Source organism: Drosophila arizonae, chromosome 3, assembly GCF_054131065.1.
Source record: "Drosophila arizonae isolate 15081-1271.41 chromosome 3, UAZ_ARI_1.0, whole genome shotgun sequence".
NCBI classification, from domain to species: Eukaryota; Metazoa; Arthropoda; class Insecta; order Diptera; family Drosophilidae; genus Drosophila; species Drosophila arizonae.
This window is the reverse complement of record NC_142923.1, coordinates 17,574,123-17,590,938: the sequence shown is the minus strand read 5'-3', so window position 1 is coordinate 17,590,938 and position 16,816 is coordinate 17,574,123. Positions and strand designations below refer to the sequence as shown.

At 35.0% G+C, this 16,816-nt stretch overlaps 1 protein-coding gene and 1 long non-coding RNA gene across 6 annotated transcripts in view; one reads left to right on the top strand and one right to left on the bottom strand.

Annotated features, from left to right (window-relative positions):
• Window positions 1-54: 54 nt before the first annotated feature.
• LOC149269804 (uncharacterized) overlaps window positions 55-16,816 on the top strand; it is a 42,487-nt gene continuing 25,725 nt past the window's right edge. Inside the window, exon 1 of the long non-coding RNA XR_016269171.1 lies at window positions 55-445. This is a non-coding gene — a long non-coding RNA (uncharacterized LOC149269804). The remainder of the gene's footprint in view (window positions 446-16,816) is intronic.
• Window positions 4,068-14,816, bottom strand: nrv2 (sodium/potassium-transporting ATPase subunit beta-2). 5 transcript variants are annotated; one of them, XM_089464446.1, is made up of 7 exons: window positions 10,584-10,864; window positions 8,771-9,057; window positions 6,914-7,054; window positions 6,740-6,859; window positions 5,943-6,235; window positions 5,593-5,761; window positions 4,068-5,527 (listed from the first exon to the last, which is right to left on the bottom strand). In XM_089464446.1, the coding sequence occupies exons 2-7, from the start codon at window positions 8,910-8,912 to the stop codon at window positions 5,424-5,426; spliced, it is 969 nt and encodes a 322-aa protein (XP_089320572.1). In that variant the 5' UTR covers window positions 8,913-9,057; window positions 10,584-10,864; the 3' UTR covers window positions 4,068-5,423. The 5 variants fall into 5 exon arrangements, with proteins under 5 accessions (XP_089320572.1, XP_089320571.1, XP_089320573.1 ...); XM_089464445.1 differs by having other exon boundaries at window positions 10,722-10,864; XM_089464447.1 differs by having other exon boundaries at window positions 8,771-9,022; window positions 10,722-10,864.

The following is a 16,816-nucleotide window of genomic DNA, read 5'->3' as shown; positions in this document are numbered from 1 at the left end:
CGACAGCGACAACAGCGTCGACAGCTCGGTCTTCAGTTACTGCGCTGCTCAACACGCACACTTGCAGCGCTCGCCTCTCAGTCAACACACACACAAGTGCAGCGAAAGCTACATGTATGCGATACGAGTATTCGAGTATTCAAGCATTCGCGTACAGACAGCTGTTGAACGCTTTTGACAGCAACAAGAAATAACAAAACAAAAACAACAAAGCCGCCAAAACAGAAAGCTTCTATATATTGGGGAGGAGTGGGTGGCCGCTTTACAGGCGTCATCCGAAATTTGTGTTATGATGGCTGCTTTTGCTAGTACACCGAACGCCTCACGCAATCTCTCTCTCTCCCTCTCTCTCTTGTCTCATGCGTTGCGACTATGCCAACTGACTGTCTGCAGACAGTGGCCAGACAGCTGGGTAGCAGGGTGAATTACAGGAGCGCTGCAGCGGGTAAGTGAACACATTATACTAGTGATTTAAATAAGTATATAATATTAAAATATATAATTATATATTAGTAATTTACATTAATATTTTTTATTAAACAATATTTATATATGCTGAAACTGAAATGAAGTTTGAAATTGTGTTGTGAAGTAACAGAATTACTTTACTTAAATATCATCTGCCTTTAACAATAATATATTTCACTTTCTCACATTCACGTACAAATCCTTCCGGACTCTAGGAGTATAGTTCTGCCCGAATCTTCATTGTCTTAACTACGCCCCTGTTTCTTTCTAATGCATAACTGTTGCTTCTCAAATATAAGTGTATTAAAATAAAGCACGCAGAGCTCTGTGGCAATGCACATAAATTAAGCTCTGCTCTCTTTTTGCACTCTCCTAATTTTCAATAGTCACTAACACATTAACATGTGCGGAGAGTACATTGCCTTTTCGTATGCTCAGCTAGGCGCTCCACACTCTCCGCATAGCTTGATTTCTATCTTTGTTTTAGTTCGTCTGTTTGTATAGGTGTGTGCGTGTTTTTTCTTTCGTCTTTTCTGGGAGCGCCAACATTATGTTTTTTTTGTATTTTTATGTCAAAACACATTTTTGGGAGCATTTTCGTTTATCGTAAACATGTGTTTGTGTGTGTGCGTACGTGTGTAAGCTTTTGTGTTTGCTTTATTATGCTTCAGTGTACATAAAGAACAAAACATAAATGCGAAAATAAAAAAACTTTCTTTATGTGCGTGCACCCTGAAAAATTGCCCTTTTTGTTGTTGCTATTATTCGCATCAAGGGCTTTTGTATTAGTCATCGGGTCATGTGCCGTTACTAAGTGTCAAAGCAATTTTGAATTATTAATTCGCATAAACAAGCATTTCCGAGTGTAACTCGAGTTCAACTCTCGAGCGTTGTCATTGCAAATAAGTATAAGACTCCGCCAACACAACCCCAACACATTCCCGCAGTTGGCTGTTGCCCTTGTGGCACGCCCTCCTAGAGAACTCCCACAATCTGATTGCCTTTTGTGGGTGTACGTATGTATGTTAATGCGTTGCAGTCTTTCAATCTTTGCGCTTCATTGTTGTAATCATCATAAATTTATTAAATTATACTTGACAGCGCTTTATACCACCCTCATGCCCCACAAATGACGGGTATCTCATTAGAGGCGCTTAGCAACTCATTGGCGACAGCTATCTAGAAGCATTCTCTCTTCGCTTTTATAAGGAGTTCATGTATTGTACAAGTAGCACTGGCTAGATTGTTCAGATTAGATAAAAACGAATCACTTAAATGAGTAGAAAAATGGTTAGGTTTTTGAGGAAATGAGACTTAAAGGGAATATTCTAATAAGTTAAAATTTATTTACATATTTGATGTACATATATGTATTAATAAGAAACTGAATGCTTAAAGGGCATATAGCAGGGAAAGGCTATTGGGAGATAGATCGATTTCAAGCCAAGGCTTAGAGCAGTCTTAAGAAATTTACTCACTCAGTGCAAGCCCTGTGCTCTGAGATCAAGTTAAAACTGGCTTGTGGTCACAGCATACCTGCAGAGCATAAATTCATAATCTGTTATAAAGAATTGCCTTGTTCAGGCTCAACTTCAACTTGAGCTTTGACTTAAGTAAATAAAAAAAAAAATAAAAATAAAAAAATAAAAATAAAAACAAAAATAAAAATAAAATAAAATAAAATAGAAGCACTGAGTTGGAATACTCGGGAATCGTAACGTGAGCTTTGTGAAATCTAACAAACGAAAGAGAAATAAAACCGGTTTATCTTGTTCGAACTGAAACTATTGTGATTTTTCCAGTAGCAGAGGCATTCTTATCGATGGGATGATGCTTCCTCATTAAAGCGAAGTTTTTTGATTTTTCCTCTGTAGAAAAGATTTTTATTTTCGCTATACGCTCGTTGTGTACTTTGCTGATTTGCAGTCAGCCAAGCGGCTGTATATTAGCTAATTAGCTGCCAATTAGTACAGTCTGGCGATCTGTTCGCAAAATATGTAGCTTTGCTAAGTACTGAATACAGCAAGCTGTGACTTGAGCTTAAGATGAGCTTAAAAGATCAGAAGAAGAAAGCTAATTTGAGTTATTTGCATCTTTATAAATCACGTGCCACAATTTCTTTTAGATTTCCATATAGTTTTATATAAAATAATATACATTTTAGATAGCTTCAATATACTTTATCTTTCAAATATACTTTAATATATCTTTCAATGTATTTAAACTACTGCTTATCAAATTAACATTGAAAATAATCAAGTTCTTATTGAACTTTCTGCTCTGAAATCGTAATTTATTTTATGAAAGAAATATTTCTGCTCAAACTTCTGATGACGATAATCGCAATCAAAATTAATTTTGTATACAAAATACGTTATTTACTTTGACACCATTATCGGATAGCAATCTGTGCATTGCCTTGATTCCAGAAATAACCTGTTACTATGAGTGGTATATTTCAAGTGCCACAATTTAGCTCAGCTGCTTCAATTTTAACACCTAAGTATTCATTATGAGAAGAAACATATCAGACAATGTAGCAGAACCAGTAGATCAAATCAATTTAGATCATACGAATATGAATAAAAGAAAGCCTACGGTTGTAGAAAAATATGAAGTAGCCTTGTATTAGCTGAGATCGACTATCAGGTAAACAGTAAATGGTAATAACAAATGAAGTATTTTAAAATATAGAAATAGAGTGTATGTATAGATTGTGACGAAATCGTAGACTTTATACAAATTGTTCAAGCTACCCACTTAAAACTGAAAACGCTATTGAAATATGATTGGAAAATAAATAAATATATCATTAATAAGTAACGGGATTTCTTATAATGAGTTGCAGTGACGCAATTGAACAAATCAAGTCTGATAACATATCTATATGGAATATATATGTATATATTACGTGTATCGATCTTATTTTTGTTCACTATGCTGACGAGAAAGGCAAGTGACTGAACAGATTTGTGATTATTATCTGGGTTACGAGTACTATTGCTATTGTCGTATTCCCTATCTTATCTAAAAGCAGAATGTGACTACGCAACAGTGCGACAACAATTAAGGTTTATATAACTCAAATAACGGCATATGACAAACATTGTGAGTGCTCCTCTACCAAATCATTATCAGGAGGGATATCTGCTTTATGGAATATTTACTTGAATACTTCGTAGACAAAATTAATAAAATGTGATGCATTTTAATGCTAATTCTTCAGGTAAAACTCACTAAAAATCTATGTCTACTTCTTTCTTTAAATTTGTATAAGCTAAACAAAAAAATAGCTAAAAAACTTGATCAAAAATAAAAATATCTTAAATCTAAAAATATCTTACATCTAATCCTACAACTTAACTCTTATATCTCATATTTCGAATCTTATATATTATAATACTTATATCCTATAATAGTAGAATATCAACTATTGTACGTAAAATTTATATATTATATTTTTAAAGAATTTATGATTTCTTCAATTTAATTTATTGAATAAATATTTTAAAAATTTTAAGAAGATTAAATTAAATCTCAACAAAAGAAAATATACATATATGGTTTTTTAATATTTGATAAAATAAAAGGCCCTTAGATTTATTTTTTATCGCTCATTTTTATTGAGAACAGTTTGAAAACGAATTTGTTTTTACATTAGCCAAATCAGAGTTTTGCTTGTTTCTGTGTTTGTTGTGTTTTTTGTTGTATTTAACATTAACTTAAGAACTAAACGCTGTAAAATTCTTGCTGTTGTTGTTTTTGTTGTTGCTCCGCTTCTTCTTCTTCTTCTTCGTCTTTGATTGTTACAGATTTGCATTTCGACCAACTTGAGAGTTTGTTGTGGGTGATTGTGTTTGTGTAGTTTAGCTTAATATTGGACCACATACAGATACATATACATTCACATATATATGTTAATGTGTATATATATATATATAAATTTTAAATATGTAAAAGTATGCAAAAATTTAATATATTCAGTTTGACGTATATAAAAGATTGTTTTTGTATATTAGATTGTTTTTTGTATTTTATTCTTTTCTTTCTTTAATAAATGGAAAATATCTTTTTAATAAAAAATTTGGTAGGTTTTGGCTCCGAAAATCTGGTCAGCTGCAGGTTTAATATCCTGTTTTAATTTAGTTTTTGGTCAAAAGTTGTAAATATTTATTTAATATATATTTGATTTCTATTTTATTTTTGAGGTTACTAAAAAATGGTCGCTGGTTCTTTAAATTTCTACATTTATTTTTATTTTTGTTTGCGTTTTTTTTTTCTTTTTTCTTTCTTATGGCAGTTTAAAATTGTAATTTAAAATTAGCAATAATAACATGTAAATTTGTCTCGATTTTGTTTTTGTTTTTGGAACAGCGCTAAATGAGATTCGTACTTGGCTAGCATTGGAAAACTTGTAGAACTTTCTTCTCATTTTCATTTGACAAAACGGCATTTCTAGCATTTTAGCATTCAGCATTATAATTAATTTAAAAAATTATCATAGTTTCAATTAGGTTTTATGTGTAATATAAATATATATCAATATACATATATATATTACATTATATGTGTATGTATATAATGCAAAAATCGCTCGTAATTTCAAGAAAATCCGCTTAGGCGGTAGACAAAATTGTTGCTAAATGTTTTTGTTTTATATTTGTGTGTGTGTGTGTGTTTATATATATATATATATTTATTTTGTATAAGAAGAAGCTACATTCAAAAATTCTTGTATCCAAAAATGTTTACTGTTATATTTAACTCTGTTTAACTTTAATTTTTACTTCGGTGTAGTTTGTTGTAGAATATTCTTTCCTTTGTTTTTTATATGATTTCTTAGGAAAAAACTTCGTTTTGGTGTTCTTTTGTTTTTGTTGTCTTTAATTTTGCATTAGACAAACGAGCGTCTATTACTTGCTATATATGTATATATATATAGTTTATCGAGCCAATTAATCAATCAATAGCTCGTAGTGCACCGATCCAATTCTGTCCTTGCGATCATGCTTGATGTTGCGTGCCCAGGCCTTGCACTCCACATTGATGATGATGCCGCCTGGAGAAATTCGAATCATATGACATTACTAGCGTTATATAGATATAGATAATATATATACTCACTCTTGGGGCGCTCAAAGTGAACTGCAACGAGGGGGCTCAGATAGCCCTCGGAGTTTTGATAGGGGTAGAAATAGCCGGGAAAGCCGCGAATCGGATAGTATTTGACAACGCCAATATTCTCCTGATCGGCAGGATTCTCGCCCTCGCAGGAAACCCAAATCGTGTTTAGCTAGATTTTGTACATAAAGAATATAATTGAATAATTTCCAGTAATATAGTATATATAGTAATATAGTAAGTATAATATAATAATAATAATTTAAATAATATATATATCAAATAGTATATTATATTCTTAATATGATTACTATCATTCTTATTTGTAATCTATATTAAATATGCATCCCAACCTTGATTGGATCTGTCTTCTCCAATTCGGATATGTGGTTCTTCAGACTGCTGGGCATGTCTGCGGGCAGGGTCTGTGAGTTGTTGTAGAAATCTGGCCTCCAGTCGTAGATTTTGTTCAACTTGAGGAAAATGCACGGCGAGCTCTTGTGGTAGCTGTAGTTGTTCTCCTTGGTACAGGGCGCCCAGGATTTGATGTCCACATCGCACACCTGACCTCTCGGTGGGGGCTGATTGTAGTCGCAATTGTAGATGTTCTGGCCACGTCCTGGTGTCAAGCCAGGGACCTTGTACACTGAGCGAAAAATAAAAGAAACACCAAATATCATATGAATCCTATTATAATAGATATGCTTGATATCTATAAAGTCTTAAGATAAAGCCTTTTAACAGCAAGTTGCTTTGGTCTAAATTCTTATCATTTATTTATCTCAATCTCATAACTGACCTTTGTCACTGTCAATTTGAGATAGATATATTATGTGTACCCTGACCTAACATATTGCCATCATCTGTCATCATTATTTATTGGATATGTTCTTGGCTTAGTAACGACCCCAATTTCCATACCCCAAACAAAAGGAGACCCCTAAGCATAAGCCATGTGTTTGTGTCTGGCTAAAAAGTCGATATTTTATTTTAATTAAAATAAATGCTAAACACGTTGCGTGTCGTCAAGCACCCCATTCTAAAACAATAAATAATTGCCCTGGCAACAGCAACAAGAAAGCAGTTCATGGCCATTTGTAACATTAACTAGAAACATGCGAGACCTATTTAACAATGCTCAGAGCCTTACCCTCCAGAAATTCATCAAGAGAATCCGTCCAATGTTTGTAGTTCTCATACTGAGTGCCCTTGTACCAGATCAAAGTGCTCTCCACATTGTCAACAGGCGGCAGTGGGCGAAAGCCGAGACCTAATTCGAATATATGTTAATAAAAGATAATTTATATACAGTTATGGAGCTTACCTGGATTTGTGCCAATTATGGAGCTTTCCAATTTCCATTTGGGTATGCGCGGATCCAGAGTTAGAAAGAAGGCCCACATGCATATGGCCACCAAGGCGCCGAGCACGCCATAGAAAATTATATAGAATATGCCGATCTTAGCTATAAAAGAAAGACAGGGAGAGTGAGAGATAAACAATTAGTTAACCATATCAAAGCAAATAGAATTAGAGTCACATAAGAATTATTAAAGATTCATAAAGACACAAGAAATGTCGCCCCGTCAATTGAGCTGATTAAATTAAGCACTTAAAAACGCGACTCAGCTGAACCAAGAGGCGGCAATGGGTTAGACTCTTAATTGATTATGTGCGGAGCCTGAGCGGCAACTCTTAAGACTGATCAATTCGTAATAAGCGAGTCGTACATGATCGAACCGTTGCTTGCAGCGCTTAACCAGAGACTGTCTCAGAGCTGTGAATCATAAGCAATATAAGATCCAAGTCCAAGTATAAGACACGTAAGCGAAGACGTTGAAACGCTCAAGAGCGCGCAAGTAAACAAATGCTGTCTGTCTCTCTCACTTCCGCTCTCTTCATGGATCGTGCGCTCACGCACACATTGAGACGGCACGTCGTGCTGTGCACATAACCTCAACTTGGTCAACATCTTTGGCAATTGAAAGAGAGTGAGGGAGAGAGTGAAGGAGAGAGCGACTGGAAGTAGCAGTGAGAGTAAAGATTGAGTTTGGTATTAAGCGAGGGAGTGAGTGTCTGCTTGAGGCTTGGGTTTGTTGTAGGTAGGTAGGTAAAAAATATATAGACGTAAAATATTTAAAATTAAATAAAATACGAAAAATTGTATTAACAGCTAATAAAATAAAAGAAATATTAATTTATGATAAATGATACTAAATATGAGTCTTATATTTACTTTTTAATTGAATATATACAAAAATTAAATAATTCAATTATAAATATACTAAATATGGCCTAATCAGCCTGAAAAGTATATAAAAAAAAGTAAATATAAAAGGTGAGAGTACAATATTTCTATAGAATATTTTTAATAATTCAAATATATTCATCTATAAAGTAATATAAATATTTAAAAAATAATTATTGTGTAAATATAAATATGATTTTAAATATTTTTATAATAGCTTCTAGATATACAAGGCATATTATAAATGTTGTCTAAAATATCCGAGCAAATATTCTTATGGTATTATTAATAATATTTATTTTTGCAATTTTAAACACATTTTATATATTGCCTTCATAATATTAAAAAATAAAAGAAATGAATTGTATAAATACAAATATTCATATAATATACATTATATCAGATATGACTGCATTTTCTATATTATTTCTCTAGTAGTTTTCACACTGATCGCACAAATTTGACATTTCAAGTTGCTAATTTCTCTGAGAATTATGTTTGATGGTTATCTTGGCCGGATTTAACAATCAGTTATTTAACGTCATGTTTGTTTAGCACCTGCCCAATGGACAGGTAGCACACCCATGGTACATCTAACATGTTGAAAGTATGTCGGGCTGGCGCCAGGTGGCAACGCCGACAGAGCAGGTGTAAATTAAACGACATATAATTAAAATGTTTTGCAATCACAAAAACTAAGGAAGAAAATTCATAACTCTATTTGTCGTTAGGGTCGTTAACTAGCTGAGTGATTTATTCTTGGGGTATACCTATTTCAACTAGCTGCAAAGTCACGTTTTAGTGACTTCAGCTCAAACTGAAGATTTATTGAAGTTAATAACTATTATAAGAGCTAAATGAAGATATCAATCAATCAGCCGGAAATTGCTTTTCATATATGTATATAATAGGTATAGCTCCCGCATAACTTACCCCATGAGGCGCGATCTCTGCCCATTACCGTTCCGTTCTCTGTATTATACAGAAATTTTGCGAAATTGAAGGGTTCGGGCTTGCGTAAATGTTGCATTTCGTCGAGTGTCTCCGAATGTGGCATTGGAACAGGTTTCGACATTTTGGTGGGTGGTTTTAGTATTTTTTATTATTTTTTAACTTTTAAATTTGTCGGTACTTCAAAAATGAAGTACAGTTATGTCAATAAATAATTTAATATAAATATATGTACTGTTTAGGTTAAAGAACTATAAATTACGTTGGACCTAGAGAATATATGCAATTCCAGAATTATTTGAATAATAATAACATGTAATTTTTATTTCTTTATTTTTTAATTTCTTAGTTTTCTGTTTATAAGTTATAACACACAGTTGTTATATTTATTTTTACAAGGTGTTTCATACATATATAGTTTCTTAGTAAGTCAAAAACATATTCATTACAATACATTTAATTATTTAATTTGAATATATGTTATTTTATTATTATTGTGATTATTATTATTAATATTTTATTCAGTTGCACTTTCTATTCCTATTTTTTTACATTTAATATATATATTTATTTTTATGTATTAGAAATTTTTATCTATGTATTTTCATAAATTTGATTTGCTTTTATTTTTATTTTGCATTTCCTTTTTAAAATACAATACTTTATATTTTTCACAATATTTTGTTGTATTTATATATTTCTTATCCGTTTTTTATTGGCTCATTTTGATTTGCATATTCCACACGTTTTATTGGTTACGGGTCTTTCAGCTGTTTGTATACACACATTTTTATGATTTACTCATAACCTTTTTACTCGGGTTCTTTTTCACATACTTTACAACTTTTCTACACTGATTCGCATTTTTCCACGCACTCATACTCTCTCTCCCCTCTCCCTCGGTGGCTCGCTCTCCTCCCCACTCTATTGCTCTCGCTCTGGCTCTCTGTTTTGTTTTGCTTCCCCATCAAGTTCTGTACACTCTCTTCCCGACGCTTTTAGCAACAACAAATTCACATGAGAACTTTGGCGCCTTTTTGTCCTGGCCATAATATCTACCCCTGGATATTCGTGTCAGCCCTGAGCACATTTTCCAATGCGAGCTCAAAAGCCGCAGGCAGTGCCGCTTCACTGTTGGCAACTACCTACGCGTATCTCTCAGATACAATGCCAAGTATCTTCTGGCTTGGCCTTAACCGAGTGCAACAGATAAACTAGAGAGAGGGCGGGAGGTAGGCTGGCCTAAAAGACTGACTGACTGCTGAGTGCCGTGTCGCGTATTTTGTATCTTCTTTGCTTTGACCGTCAGATACATTTGTATCTTGTATCTTTTTGCACGTATTGCTTGGTGTTTATGTTTTATTTTGCCTATGCACAATTTATTTTTATACAAAACAAAATGCGACTACACACACCAGCACATACTCTGACACACACACACATACACAGCATTCATATTTGGGTTTTGTATCTCTTAGCTGCCGACTTGAGTTTGAGTTTTTTGAGTGGTTTCGCTCTTAAAGCCGTCGACACAACCACACCTTATTATGGCAGCTACTTTAATAACTGCGTTAAATGCGTGCCTATGACTCTATGTGTGTGTGTGTGTGTGTGTGCGAGTGTGTATTGGTGTCTTTCACATTTTGGGCGTGACATACTGAGCCGTAGCTGAATGAAACATATTCTTTAAAGAAAAGTGTTTTTAAACTAAAGTCTGCTAAAGAGCGCAACTCAACAATAACAAACTTCAAACACACACACATACAGTAACAAGCGCACACAGAGACATAGGCACCTTATTTCCAGGCAGCTGAAGACAACACAACACAAATCTCGTACACGTTTTATGACACGCACACCACAACCACAGTTCAGATTGCAACACGAAGCGAATCTTTGATTTCTTCACTTCTGCTGCTGGGATTTTATTTACGTTTCTATTCCTATTAAAATATCGGATTTATATAAATATTTTGTATTTTATAAATTGCCCCGCTTGGCTTTCGACCGCTGCCCGCTAACGCAACGTTTCGTCGACGCTCAAAACAAATTCCAGACTGAAAACTGAAACTGAAACTGAACCGAACTGAACTGAAGTCTGGCTGGCCATAGAGCAGCCCGCCAAACAGCTCAGCGCACAGACTTGGCTTGGCCTCTGAGTTCCGTTCGACGTTCGCGTCGAGTTGAGTTAAGTTCGTTGCGGCTGGAACGCAACAGTCAGTGCCTCTCTCCCCCTCTCGCGCGCTCTCTCTCTCTCTTGAGTGGGATCAGCAGTGCTTTCGTTGAGTTTGTTTTGAGTGCAAAATGTTTTTTGGCGGCATTTACATTTTCGAGTGTGTTTTAGGTTTGGGTATGGGTTTGGGCCGTGCCCTGCCATTGTAATTGATGTTGCATGGTTGTTGTCGTTGTTGTTGTTGTTGTTGTAGTTCTTTTAATTAGGCGCATGCAACGTAAATTATGGTTGTTTGCTAGCTGCAGTTTCTGTTGTACGCTTTACGCAAATTGTTCAGCGCTGAGTGAGTGCTACACTGAGCGAAATTAAAGTACTTTTCACTCTCATTGAGCTCCATTTAAGCATTGTGCTACTTAGCAAATGATTCATAGAATATGCCAGACATGATTCATCAGTTGCAACAGCTTTGCATTAGAATTTCCCATTTACTATTTTTTTTTTTTTACTATAAATATACATATATATTTGCTGTGGTTTCATCTTTCATTGCAATGCAGGTCTACAACAAACTGAACGGGATTCTTTCGAGTCTAAATAAATAATTGACTCAGTTTCTTATTAAAGAATGTTATTTGTATTGGAGTAGTATAAGATGTCAGTTAGTATATAAGATATAATTATAAGATTAAACTAGACTAGATATAATTTAATTCAAAGTTATCAAATACCCTATAATATATTTATATATACAGAATTATGGATTTATAATATTGGAATATATATATAAAATTGTTTAATGTTTATATACTTTTCTTTCAGTGATCTGCTTATATTTTATGCACTTAAATGCTGCCGTTTCATGTCCCAGCTCTAGATCAAAATACATATGTTAAATGCAAATGCACCGTTAACTGCAGCCTGCAGTGGTCGCACTGTTTACAGTTGTTGTTGTTGCATGCTTTGTGGCCATGAAGTCAATTTGCAGAGTCCATCATCAAATTGCACTCAAATTCAATTGAGTGATGAGCTTGGTCTATCTTATACGAAGCATACTCTTCTACTCGGACAAGCACGCTCAGACACTCTCTATCTCTATCTCTCTCTCGCTCGCTCACTTATGTTGCTGTTCAAATTGCAGGATCGTTGTTTGCACTTATATTTAACGCTTTCGTTGTCTCTTCTACATTTACTACTATAGAGAGTTTTGTGTATCGTTGAGTCAGTTTGATGCGACGCGGCACAGTGCGTCGTGGAAAGAGAGAGAGAGAGAGAGGGAGGGAGGGAGCGAGCGAGTGAGTGAGTGACCGCATTAACCAGTTTGTCTAAAACTCCATTCAACTCTGTTGCCTTCCAGTCCCGTTTGCCGCTTACCGCTTGCCACTTGCCACTGGGGGTTGCTGGCATTTGGCTAAGGGTTGTTTTGCTCGTAAAATGCGGCTTTTACTACGCGTTGACTCCTTTTTTTGTTTGTTGTATTTCACTTTATTTTTTTGCAAAGACGGCAAATATTTGCGTATAGAATATGAGTGAGGCCATGACAGGAAGACAAAAATGAGGTTGAGTGTGCGTATGAGTGTGTGTGTGTGAGTGTGCGTTTGTGTATGTGTGCATGTGGAATGTGTGACAAGCTCCAGATTTGAATATCCCCATACATATTATAAATTGTTGTTGTGGTTCTTCCGCTCTACTTCTATAAAATATTTAAGAGCTCCTGTCTAGGAGAGTCGGAGGAAGAGAATGATGTAGTCCAATTAGCAAGTACTCAAACCCTGATATCGTGTACATGCCGGCTCTACTTAGCGAGGACACAGCGACAGAGCAGAAAGAGAGGGAGAGAGAGAGAGAGTGAGTGGAATAGTTGGGGTGGAATGGTGGGTGTACAGACTATTGTCCGTTGTATTGAATAGGGGATTCGCTGCTGGCTCTGAATGACAGCCATCCATTTAGCATAATGGATAGCGTTTCCCTGAGTGACACCCAAGTGGCCTATGGCTCATGGCTCATGGCTCACGGCTCACGGCTCACGGCTAAAACGTTAAACGTTTCCCTTGAATAGAGAATACAGCTTTTTGCATTGTTGCAGCCTGTTGCTAGAATGTGTCCAAGCTGTCCATCAGAAATCTGAGAGACAAACAATGCGATTCTATTTCACAATCTCTTAATACACTTGATTCAATATACATATATCGAAGTAGTTGATTAATATTTCAATTAAAGTACTATCTGTAAATATGTAACTGTAGTCCATTCATAAGCTGTGTGAGGAACATAGAATAGAGCAAAGCATCGTATGACACATTTGATATACAATACTTCTTCTAGTCGAATTTCGTTTTAAATTTATTCATATGGTAAACTAAGCTTTATCACTGACTGCTTTCTGTAAATTTGGCTTGAAATATATGAGTATTACGAGAGAAGTATATAAGAATTAAGAAAAAAATTCAGGTGAAAAATCTGCATTTAATATTTATCTAGTCAAATTTGTAGTTTGAATGCATATTTTTTTTATTGATTGAGAATTCTGCAGATCTCCTAAGTCAAATATATCCAAAATCATTTTAAACAACAGATAAATATATAAATTAATAAAATGTAGTTTTGCGCAAGTAAAGTAGAAATAGAAATCTACAGTAAAAACCACTTTTAATTTTATAGAAAATAAATTTTGTTTATGCACTATGAACTCAATTTAAATTTTCTCAAAAATTTACATTAATAATTAATATTTTTTGCTTTTTATTTCAACTACTTTTCAATTTTTTTTTCCTTTTTTTAAGGTGTCAAAATTCTGATATCGAGGTTATTTATCTAAAAATTAATAAATTAATGATAAAAAATTTTTATATATTAAAATATATATATATATATAGATATAAATACTTTAATTTTTTTCAAAAATAAATTACTTAGAGTATTTCTTTTTTTTTTTTTTTTTTTTTTTTGCATTAATAAATATTCCTAATTTGTATGGGGCTTAAATGGAAATTTAATTGTTGCGAAAAATGAAATTTTTGATTTGTAGTCAATGTCAGCTGAAATGCTGAGTTTTTCCTATGAGTTGTTGTTGTTGTTGCTGCTGTTGCTGTGGCACTTGCATGGTGCATGCTTTGATTGCATAATGACATAATTGACCGGCATATTGGTCGAGTGTACCCTATGTGACACACAGATACACCAAGTGTGTGTGTGTACGTGTGTGTGTGTCCGCCAAAGGTCAAAGAGAACAAACACAGAGGAACACAGAAGTGAAAAGTGCCAAAGCAATAAAAGCGAACCGCTGCCTACGATACTCATACTAGATATATAAATACATATACATATATATATATGTGTGTGTGTGTGGCTCGCTAATGCGGCGACAAAAGACTTTGATTAAATCCACAACTGGCACAGCTTGACATTTATCAAGATTTACGCGCAGTGTGCTTTACGTAACTGCAAAAATCCAGATAGACTCTGGGGCTTTGCAGGCAGAGAGGCAGGCAGGCGGGCAGGACTCGACTTACCCCAGCTCTCGATAGTCCTGCCGAAATACGAGTTCTCCTCGGCGTCGTAGATCATCTGCTTGATGGACTTCTTCTTGGGCATCTCCGGCGGCCGCGAATAATACTGTTGAAAGCCATCGATGCAATCCTCGGTTATAGTTGGCATTTTCCTGTTCTTTGCCACGACGGAATATCCTTATCGAGTCTATATATATAATTTGTATATCCTATCTATATATAAATTTATATGTGTGTGCGTGGGTATGTCTATATATTCCTTTGGCTGCTCCTCTCGGCTCGGGCACGCGTTCGCACGGCTACTGATCGACACTTCCCGTTCTAGAAATTGAACTCAACTGAGTCGACAGCTCGTGCCAGAAGCCAATCCAATCCAAACCAAATCCACAAAAACTCGCAGAGCTGCGTCGTCGACGCCTGCGTTTCAAGTCGCAGGCGTTGATCATCATCAGCATGCCATCATCATCGCCATTGCCACGATCATTATCATCTGCAAGCGCGATCATCGTGTTGCACGCTGAATAAAGTATATTCTTGTCTCTCGCTTTGACACACTGGCCGACGCGTCGGGGGGACACAGACAGATTTTCTTCTGCTGCCGTTGCGACGCCAGCGTCGGCGTCGGCGTTGACGTTGGCGTCGCTGCCAACGTCTCATATGCAAAATTGTGCGACGTGTTGAAAACAACAATAACAACAAGTGCGACAGCAACAACAAGTGTCGGTCTTAATCAAGATACATTCAGATTTACATTTGCATTTAGATCATTCACAATACTTAGTTATATAATGTATATATAACGATATATACATATACATATATATTTACTAATAATTTTCTTATTTACAAATTAAATCAATTGAAAATCAGAAAATTTTAGGAAAACAGTGATTAAAAGGCAGAACGAAGGTAGAATCGAAATTCAAATATGCGTAGATCGCGAAAAATCAATATTCGGTATAGTCTTTGAACAGACCTCGTATATACAACCATTTATAAAAAATATATATAGAATGATTAAAATAAATTTAATTTAAGCAGAACTCAGATTCGCCTCCATTTAAGGCACCTAAGCCATTTTTTGACCCATACTTAGATCCTTTAAGAATCTGCAAATATGCACGTCTGCAAATCATTTAATATACATATTTAAAGTATACAAGGGAATAGTAATTCATCTAATGGAACTCTCCAGCTCTGTTAGCAGTAAATTCGTATGCATAGTTGAGTTCAATGTCAATTAGCTAAGAGTTAAACTAAGGCAACCATTTATTTCATTATATACAGTTAAGCAGCAAACAAGAGACGCAGACAGATGCTTATTAGAATATACCTTATTAGTCCAACATTCTATATAGGAATAATACTCCACAGTCCAATGAGACGTGGCAAAAAACGCGCGTGACACAATTTTGCCTAATTGAATTTGGAGACACTGATTATGCTCAGTGATATACAAGTATATATATATAGTTTATACATATATATCTGCTCGGAGAATATACAAAAATTCATGAGCAACCTGAAACGAAGTCAAGTAATTAAAATGGAAAAGATTTACAGTTCATCGGATCTAATTGCCAGATGAAATATGATTTCCTTTGACACTGAGCGCACTTTACAGTTTCTAAAAAGCAACGGTGATTGCCTTCGACTGTAGCCAAGCTCAATTTGTTGCTCTTACTACTAATATTATTATTATTACGCTCGCTCGCGAATGAAAAGAGTATATCTATTATAATTTTGATGTCTTCTATAGACTTGCTCTACATACAGCTCTACTCTATAGGCAGTCCACTGAGAGACTTTCTCTGCAAATACACCTCCTCTGTCTTTTCCACAGATGGTCTTCTTTTATAGATAAATGTCGCTCTTCTCAGGTAGGCCTACTTTAGAGGAAGACGCTTTCTGCAGATAGACTTTGTCAAGGGATACAGCTCCTCCAATTTAGCTTTTTATGCAATGAGAATGTGCATTATGCAGTCGGTTATGCCCGATTGCTCTTACAGGCTATTACTATTATGATTTAGTTTGTATTCGCCTTTCTGGCAGCCTCGCCTAAAGTATATCAAGTATATAGTATATGGTCTCAGCATTCAATTGAGCCGCAGCCATCGCCGCTGCCGACTGCAAATGAACAGAAGCAATAGCCGTATATCTAACTCAAGTATCTCATTTCATAGTCTAATTAGTGCGCTTAGAATTTCAGTAAAACATAGATACATAGATACATACATAGCTGTGTTTGTATTTGGATGAGCCAGCGCCTGAAAAGCAATGTCCCGCAACAAGAATTATAGCAATAATAATAACAATAAATAATGTACATTTGCCTTGCCTGCTGGGCTT

Excerpts from the sequence above, each read along its gene's own strand:
- nrv2 (XM_089464444.1), bottom strand. The coding sequence starts at position 14,615 with ATGCCAACTATAACCGAGGATTGCATCGATGGCTTTCAACAGTATTAT. Across the intron at positions 5,762-5,942 it reads AGAAGACAGATCCAATCAAG|CTAAACACGATTTGGGTTTC; the intron begins GTTGGGATGCAT and ends TACAAAATCTAG. Across the intron at positions 5,528-5,592 it reads TCACTTTGAGCGCCCCAAGA|GCGGCATCATCATCAATGTG; the intron begins GTGAGTATATAT and ends GAATTTCTCCAG.